Raw genomic sequence first — 10,000 nt, 5'->3', positions numbered from 1 at the left:
ATATGATTAAAATGTAGAGAAATGTATTGTAAAAACTGTAGCCGCTGTAATATCAAAAAATAGTTGAGAGATTGTTACGAAAAGGCATTGAATTTTTGAATAAGAGAAAATAATGACACATCAGCAACTTAAAACTCACATCTGTTCAATTCTTTCCACCTCTAACAATTGGTCAACTAACAGTGAAAATTTATTTTCAAAATTTTAACAGTGGATATCTCGACCCGGGTACTCAAAAACATTTCGCAGTTTTATCGACCCATGTTTAAAGATTAGAGTTTTAGGCGTGTGTAGTCAGCAATGACAGCAGGGAAAACTATCTCCATTCGCCCCCACCCCCATCTCCGTGCTTGGTGGCTACAAAATTTTTTACGCTATATCATAGCTTTGGCTGGAAAAGATTTAAAAAAAACTATCTGGGAAGCCTAAAACAAGCTAAAAGGGAAGAGTTAATGGGCCCATGGAAGCTTGCCAGGACCAAACTAATATTAAAAGTCTTCGCCAACCACGGAATCCAAAACTTTTGAAAAAGTTTTACAAGTTTTTCAAAAGGGGCACTTATAAAAGGCCTTGCCGACATTGTAACGGGGGGGGAGGGGGGGGGGTGTACAATGTCCAACCCCTCCACCTCCCGTTAGAAAGCCGGCATCTTTACTACTACTTCAGTCCATCTATAGAAGCAATGATTCTGACAAAATTACATTATTACCCGTCTCGATACATTACTCTCAACTCTAGCATCATTTTCTTGGCGGCCCATTCTTACAAAAATATACACCCTCTGACAACATGCTCGCTCACTGTTACATCATTTTACTCCTTAGAAGCCTCCCTCTTACATGACCATCTTGGTCTGAGGGGGAACTCCTCAAAAGTCCTCCCATTGCAACCCATTACAGCCCCCGTCTTTCATCAATTTGCCCCTTCAATCTTGATAAAATGGGAGGACACTCGATCTGGTTTGTATTGTAAAAATGTATTTCTGCTCAAATTATTCTGCTACAATGTTGTGTCATATAGTTTAAAACAAGAAATAGCCTAAGCTATAGATATTAGATATGAAGAAATGCTTACGTGACTCTGCTTGAAGTCACTGAAAACTTCTGACGTTTATCGAGAACCGCGAAGTGGCTCGAGATATTAAGTGAGAATATCGAAGTGACTTCTGCAGGAGTCACTTAACCATGCTTAAAACACGAAACGCGCACGTTTTAAAATGACGAAAGTCAACGGAAGTCAACTTCTGGCTGAGTAGCAACTTCTGGCATTTTAACTTCTGGCACTGCAGACTTCCGGCATTTTAAAATGTGCACGTGAGTGTTTTAAGGAACAATGAAACTCAACACAGAACTTTTAATGACTGTTCTTAATCTGTATATAACCGGGTAAAAATGGCATCTATATTTTGTCTTTTTTGACAATTGTGCTTTCCTAAGCACAAATATTCAACAACTAAATTGCGAGAACCAACGCAAGAGATCTGATATTTTCTGTTTCAGAGACATCTAAATTACGAGTTAATCATTCAATCCAACCTTTTCGCAGAACAAAATTTCCAGTACTCAAAGTTTTGTACTCAAAATTTCCAGTAGAGCGAGGATGTCGGTTGGACAAAATAGATTAAATTTCCACAATTATGTCTTTAAAAATATAGATTACATATATTGTTGCTCATTCCCGCAGTAGCTCATTCCCACTACTCCGGGTTAAAATTTCCAGTTTATTAAAACAATCTAACCGAAAAATTTCCGGTTCAATGAAACAATAGATCAAAAAAGGTAGATTTCATTTAATTCGAGCAACTTTTTTCTGATCAGCTATTTTCAACAACTTTCATGTCGTGAAAAATAGAGAAAAAATGGCAAATTTAATGACAAAATAGTTTTTTGAAAAGAAAGTCAAAACTCAAAAAAAGATCTCAAATTTTTGTCAGTTTTATATTATTTATGAATTCAAAAGATCTCAAAAAAACTCAAAAAAAGATCTCAAATGTTTGTCAGTTTTATATTATTTATAAATTAAATATCTACTTAAATCTACTTTATAAATATTATTTATATCTACTTAAATCAGCAATAACTAGAAACAAACCCACGACAGCGAAATTAGTGTGACCTGACGAAAGCAGTTTAAGAGTCTAATATAGGATGCGATGACTGTCCCAAACATTAAAACGTCCCAAACATTATAACGTCCTTTAGGACCACTTTGATCAGAAAACAAGTATAATTTTAATGGACATAGGACAAGAAGGCCAGAAAGTTCTTCGACAACATAATAGGAGGAGAGACATGCACCACAAATGAACTATTCAGTGAAGAATGAACACCAATCAAAAAAGACAGAGATACGCTTTCGAAATTCTTCAATCAAATGCATCAATGATACTTGTCGACCCCGCAAACATTCTAAACCCACCCCCACCCCAATTATATATATATATATATATATATATATATATATATATATATATATATATATATTGTATTTTTCCTTGTTTTAATTAACTTTTGACCCGACTCACAGCTAAAAAAAAACAAAGAACAAGAAAGTAAAATAGAAAATCTTGAAAACATGCAATTTGATACGAATGAGCGCCTCAGAGCACAAGAAAGGTACACGAGCAAAGACTGCCTAATTATCTGCAATCCACCTTTCGATTCAAGAGATAGCAAAAATGTACTGAAAAACAACTTGAGATTTTTTTTGCGACTTTCTGAAAATAAATCTCACTGAGAACAGAAAAAAAGCATGTCATATTTTACCGGGAACTGCTAATGGAGATCAATATGACTTGGTTATTTGCAAGTTTGTCTATTTCGACGAGAAAGACAGAGTGTTTTGGGCGAAACAAAAGTTAAAAACTGCAAAAAGCAGCCTGATAAAAACCTATTTTCTTGAATGTACAATTACCAAAGGGTGAAGCTGAACTGAGACTGAGGCAAATAGACAGGGCTTCATTACTTCGACAAAAATTGTTCCGTATCTGTATTGTTGAAGCGAAACAGCAATGATACTGGCTATCACAACATCAATCAAATTAGCGATCTTGATAAGTCAAAAACCCGATCAAACGAGAAAACCATGAAAAGAAATACTGCCTTGATGATGACATCAATGTTGATCGTGACAGAGAGAAGTCACCGGACTTCAAAAAAAACTTTAAGTGCTGACTGAACAAAAAAACTGAAAGACGTTTAGTGAACAAATAAAAAAATATATTTTTGTTTTGTGCTAATATAATTCTGATCTTATTGGAAACTGTGGGAAGCAGTCCCTATTTTGAGGCCCCGTAAAAGAAAAGTATTCAATTATATACGACAAAATTTCTACAATTTTCTTCTTTTTTTCTCAATTAATTTTGGTTAATTCTGATTTATTGTCAAGAAAATGTGACTGCGATTACGCGTCACATATAATTATTTAAATATTTGAATGTGAGATATACTAACTGAGTGAGATTACGCGTCACTACGACCAAAAATTATTGAGAAAAGAAATTGTTTGTACAGCAGATTTGATTGCTGCGATGAAGCGCCTATTTAAATTCGAAGATGTCGTTTCTTTTTATTTATCTCAATGTGAAAACAGGATCACCCAAGATAAATCAAGTTTATCAACTGATTGCTGCGAGTACACGCTTGAAGTTGTTAAACTTGTAAAATGTCTCCAAATAAAAGATCTTAACAAAAAAAATTTTATTTTCATTGTTTTCTTTTTTTTTCCTTTTAGGCTATATATATTCATTTATTTTAACAAATTAAATACACATTCTGCTACCGTTTTAGCTTTTTTCCGAAAAAATAATTTTTTTTCTGGTAACCTGAGTTCTTTTAACTCTAACGTCATATCCGCTAACACTTTTAACTTTGCTGCTACAGTCCATTGAAGACAATGGTCGTCCCACTTTTCTTCAAATGTACACATCATTTTAGTACAACAAAATGCAAAAGCTCTTCATGCTTCAAAATATAAGATCTTTATACAAAAAAATAAATCAGGTTCGAATTTTAGCAAACAGTTTAGATAGTCTACCCTTAGCCGCCTGCTTAACAGAAACCTGGATAAATGAAGAATATGACACTGATAATAGAGGAGGAGTTGGTATTCTTTTGAAAAACAAAATAAAGTTCAAAACAGTGAACAAGTACACCAGCAATGAGTGTCAAATTTTGACTCAGAAGTTGTGCAATAATAATTTAAAAGTTTTTAAATTACAATATACGTCATACCAATTACGTCCAACGAAAAACTAAGCACAAGCGTAGGAAACCATTTTGAGAAATTTGTTATACCGGGAGACTATATGTCAGTTATATGTGGTGATTTTTATATAAATCATCACACCGTTAAGTCAAAGTTGAAGACATTGCAAGAAGCCTTGCTGTCTTTTGATCTGCATTATGTATAAAATGCGAAATGCACTAGAGAAACAAAGACTAGTGATTCTTGTATTGATGCCGTGTATTCCAACTTAAATATTGATCTGAAAGTGTCACCAATTACGCTAACAGATCATTATACGCTCTTTTTTGGATTCTCTGCACAAATTGAATCATTCAGAAAAAGAAAATGATGATGATCGTATGAGTAAAATGTGGAAAAAACTTAATGACCTAAACGCAATTATTAATCTTAGGTTTTATATGCAACATGAATTGCAGAAGTTTGAACTAACTCTTGATCAATTAAATTGTGAAGAAGCCATGAAAAATTTTTAGTTTCTCTCGAATAAATATGTTGAAAAATTTGTTCCTACGAAAACTTGTAAAGGTACAAAAAATAAAAATTGTGGAATTGTGGGTTGAAAATGAAATAAAACATCTAGCTACCAAGGACCGACGACAATACCAAAATTTAATGAGAACAAAAGACAAAAGTGAGCAGCTCAAATTCAATGCACTACGTAAAAAGCTGCAAAAACTGAGCTGAGCAGAAGAAAAACGGAAATGTATTATCAGCAATTAATGAATGAAGATGGTCAGAAAAACTCGAAATCTTTTTTTGACTGCATTAACAGATCAGAAGGCAAAGTTGCATTGCAAGATAGGCTCAATAAAGAGACAGACATAAAAAATCATAGACTATTTTTCTTCAGTTGGTAAAATCTTAGCATCAACTTTTGAGTCTAAAAAAGAGAATATATCTAAAAGCAGTAGTATTAGTGTACAATCAATGCTACTAACCAGGGCCACTTTGCTGAAAATAGGGGAAATAATAAATAAAACGCAAACCAAATATAGCACAAATTGCTTTGAATTGAACAACTTTTTTCTGAAGAAACTCGAATGGGTAATTGTGCCAATACTAGCAAAATTAATCAGGAAATGTATCGATGAAAGAAGTTTTCCACCTTGCCTGAAAGAAGCTATCATAGTAGCAGTACATGAAAAAGGTGATGTCCAGGAACCATCTAACTTCAGACCAATTTTCTACTTCCGACCGTTGCAAAAGTCTTTGCAATATTTCTGTACAACAAAATATCTAAATTTTTGGAAGTTTTTGATCTCCTCGATGCAAATCAACACGGTTTCAGACGACAAAGAGGAACAATTGATGCATTAGCGCATTTTGTTGAAAACGCTAGGGACACTTTAGAAAACCAGCCAAAGTGCTCGATAGGGTTGTTTCTAGATTTGAAAAAAAAGCATTTGACACGGTTGATCATAACTTACTTCTTAGAAAAATTGCTAACATAGGTTTGAGAGGCCCAATGCTTGAAATTAAGAATTTTTACTTATCTGACAAAAACATTCTTAGATATGGTGCTGCAAGAACGAGTCTGAGAATTGTTACGTTTGGCGTGCCTCAAGGTTCAGTTTTTAGGATCACTATTTTTCATCATATACGTCAATGACATCAGACAACAATGCAACTGCTCCCCAATAACTCTCTATGACGACGATACTGCTCTGCAGCCACAAGAAAATACAAATGAAGTTCTTTTTCAACGTGATATTGACAGCGTCGGCCTCTACTTAAGCGATAAAAAACTGACGCTCAATGTTGAAGAAAAAACGATTAATCTAAACAATACAACCCTTATAAAGAGCAACGAACTAAAGTATCTAGGCGTTATGCTGGTTAACAAATTGGATTTCAAAAAACACAAAAATAGCGTTGCAGCAAAATTGAACAAATTTACGGGATTGTTCTACAAACTAAGGTTTATATTGAGTTTTAAAAAAATAATTTAAGTATATAAGTCTTTTGTTCAACCGGTAATACAATATGATATGGAGTACTTGTTTTCGAAACTGCAAACAAGACCAGCCTGAAGTTTATCGAAGTAAAAATTAAATCAATTTGGCCAATTATTTTCAGGAAACAAAGCCATCAATCAACAGCAAACGAACGGGAAAAGTATGGAATCTTGCTGGTGAAAGAGCTACATATTTATGAGTTTTTAAAATTTTTAACCAAAACAATCAGGCGAGAACATAAAAATGAAGATTTAACAGGTTTATTGAGGATTCAGAGCTTGACAGTTTAGATGAGAAAAGAACAACAAGCAAGAAACTAAAACCTAGCATTCAATTTACTGGTATAAACCCAAAGAGAATTGGAATACGAATAAGGAAATTGCTAAATTATATACTTTATTTCGACTCAAAATATGTTCATTTTATAAAGAGTTGCTACAAATCTGGAATTAATACACACCACCATACTTTTGTTGAAAATATTGTACAAGGAAATGATATCATAGAACTTTTTTATTAGTATTTTTTAGCAATTGTCTAAAACATTATTTTTTTATCCTTTTACAAAAACTCAACTGTTTCCTCACGTGTACTTGCTGTCACTCAATCTTTTTAAACCTTAAAAATGAACCAATATCAACCCCCTACGCCCACCCCTATTTGCTAACAAACTTGAACTGCTCCCCAAAGGCATCACACGACTAGGCTTTTTTGCCTTTTGATTGCCTTTTGAGTATGTATATGTAAACCTCATTGGAAAATGCTGTTTGTTTATAAATACTTGAGAACAATTTATTATATTATTTTACATATATATATATATATATATATATATATATATATATATATATTTCCCCGCAATTATACTTTGCCCCCGCAACAATAATAGTTTCTGCCCCCGAAATGAGTGAAATATATGGATCCTGTCATATGGTGCATCAGAGCAATCAGGAACTATGGAGTGCCATTTAAAACTCGCTTAAAAGTTCAATAATATACTGTTTTCGTTTTACTTGATCAGATATCATGTGATATAGATTACCTATATACTCACAGACGTATTGTTGTTTATGCATCTAACAGAAGCTAGTGAATTAATCTTTGTTTAATTGTTAGCAAACGTTTCACTCTCCACTTAACATGTGCGTGTTTTTCGTGAGCGCTGCGCTGAAACAGATTCGGTCTACTGACCTGACTCTAAGGAAACCGTTGTTCTCGTAATATCCGTTAATTGTGACCAGATTTTGTATAAACCTAAATTCATACCATACAGACAAAGCCGACAAAAATACCAACAACGACGCTTCTTCCTCCGATTCCGTCGCTTTTTCTCATAGCTTTTTCTCAGAGTTCCTCCTGTACTTCGAATTGAAATTTTCAAAGCACATCCAGGCCTGTATCAACTCAGTTTATATAAAATCTGGAGACGGATAGGGGGGGGGGGGGTTCTGACTGGAGGGAAGAGGGGAGGGAGTAAATGGAAAAAAGAAGGCGGTTGAGAAAGATTTTGCAATGTTTAGGGTGCTGGCAACACAGGTGCAACAGTGCAGATGTTCGAAATGTTTGCGAAGTTGACACAATCGAGAGTGGCGAAGTCTTTTTCTGTTGTTGCAATGCAGGAATCGGATGCAATCGTCTGCACGACGTCGTCATTCCTCACGACATTTTCGTCAAAATCAATTCTCAAAAGTTTGACTGAGAGTTTCAGAGTCGCGAGGTCGGATACCGAAAAGAACTTTGATAGAGTATGCGCTGGAATTATTCAATCTGGGTATAAATACTGGAAGCGGTACTGCTCCATGCGTTGTTTCGCTATGATCATCAATTTTGTAGGCATACTTGAGGTAAGCCTGACCGTTTTTAATATATGCCTGTATACGGGGTAAAAATATCAATTCTAATTGGTCAAATCATTTTTTTGGAATTTTTTATTCAACCCTCTTATCACAACTTCGTTCCAATCCTTCGAAATCCTTGAAATCCTTCACTCCGGTAATATGCGGATGCAGATAATGTTCCGACCCCCTCTCATTCCCAATCTTTGCTCAGTTTCTTGTCAACCAACCATTAGCCATAGGATGAAAATTCAAAACCAGTTAAAGTAATAATGTATTTTTCGATAATAACGCCGTAACCAACGTCCAGTGTTCTTCCTACCAGGGTCGAATTCTTCCGTCTAAAAAGCTTTAAGATTGAGGGTGCAATTGGGAGGATTTTTTAAAATGAAAATGCATCTCAGAACTCTTGCATCGTTTTGGGCTGCATTAGGCTGCCAAGGGGTAAAATGGTGTAATAGTGAGGGGTAAAAGATAAATCATTCTCCCACTCTTTCATCATTTTTGGATTGTCAAGGCGAAGTAATTATAGAGGAGTAGGGGGTAATGGAGAGAACACCCCAAACTGTTCCATCATTTTACCTCCATAACAGACCAAAAAGATGTGAGATTGGGGACTTAAATTTATTTTTTACCCCATACTCTTAAATAACTTTTTACCAAACTAGGCAACCCAAAACGATGTAAGAGTTTTGAGCAGCATTTTCCCTCAAAGCCCTCCCATTGCAGCCCCACTCTTACATTATACCCCTTGATAGCCCAACTCCTAAACCATTTTACCCCCCTCCCCCTTCGCAGGGCCACTTTTACACCATTTCATCCCCTCTCAATAAACTACCCCCCCCCCACGCTTGCATCAATCTACCCTCTTGAAAAGTTAACAATCTTTTAACCCCTCATACTCGGAGACTGACAGTCTTGAACCCACAACCTCTTTACTTTAGCCGATTTCGCTTAGCCTCCAGACCATCAATGCTTGTCCAACTCATGACGGTCCATCTATATGAATAATCTTTGTTAGAATTTCCCCCTCAGAACACATTACCTCCTCACTCTTACACCTTTTTACAGGCTTTGGCCGCCAAATTTTTACATCAGTTTGCCTCCTTTAAAAAATACCGCCTCAATCTTACACCATTTTACTTCCTTGGAAACCAAATGCTCAACATCACTTTCCCCCATCTGAACAAATTACTAGCTCAATCTTACATCAATTTACTTCCCTTGGCGGCCTCATTTTTTCGTCCAAAATTATCTTCTAAATCCTTACGCCATTTCACCCGCCTTCGCAGACCAAGTCTAACATCATTTTTACCCCATCTAAACAAATTTACCCATCAATCTTGTATGAGTTCACCTCATTTGGCAGCCAAATTCATACATCATTTTAGCCCCTCTCAACAATTTACCACCTCACTCTTACACCATTTCACTTCCTTGGAAGCCGAATTCCTACATTTTTTTTTACTTCCACTCTTACATCGCACGTTTGGCCACGGCTAAATTTTTCAAAAAGTTATCCCATTGCATTCCATTGCAGCCCACTCTTACATCGCAATTTAGTGCAAGGGGCAATTCCTCAAAATTGCTCCAGTTGCAGTTCATTGCAGCCCACTCTTGAATCGCAATTTTGGCCAGGAGCGTAATTCCTCAATTGTCCTTCTATTGCACCGCTTTAAAGGCCACTACTTAAACTCAATTTTGACCTCTGGGTAGTTCTTCAAAAGCCCTCCCATTGCAGCCCCACTCTTACATCACTCCCCCCGTCCGAATTACCCCCTCACTCTTACGTCAATTTACCCCCTATAGACAAATTACCCCCCAACCCGTCCCACTACAACAAAAAATGGGAGGATTTTAGAGGGGACATTCGACCCGGGTAGCAGAACTCAATCTCAACCTGAAAACCTCATTAAAAATACACACATGGAACAACAGAGAAATTTGGAGGCGTGAGATTTC

General features: G+C 35.8%; 1 protein-coding gene across 1 annotated transcript in view; it reads right to left on the bottom strand.

The window, feature by feature from the left end:
• Nucleotides 1-7,719: 7,719 nt before the first annotated feature.
• LOC142354222 (uncharacterized) overlaps nt 7,720-10,000 on the bottom strand; it is a 45,880-nt gene continuing 43,599 nt past the window's right edge. The window contains exon 10 of the mRNA XM_075406474.1: nt 7,720-7,955. Coding sequence (XP_075262589.1) covers nt 7,720-7,955 — 236 coding nt within the window. The remainder of the gene's footprint in view (nt 7,956-10,000) is intronic.

This window comes from Convolutriloba macropyga, chromosome 15 (genome assembly GCF_964194025.1).
Source record: "Convolutriloba macropyga chromosome 15, txConMacr16.3, whole genome shotgun sequence".
NCBI lineage: Eukaryota > Metazoa > Xenacoelomorpha > Acoela > Convolutidae > Convolutriloba > Convolutriloba macropyga.
The sequence above is the reverse complement of the archived record's forward strand: the minus strand, read 5'-3'. Positions and strand labels throughout refer to the sequence as shown.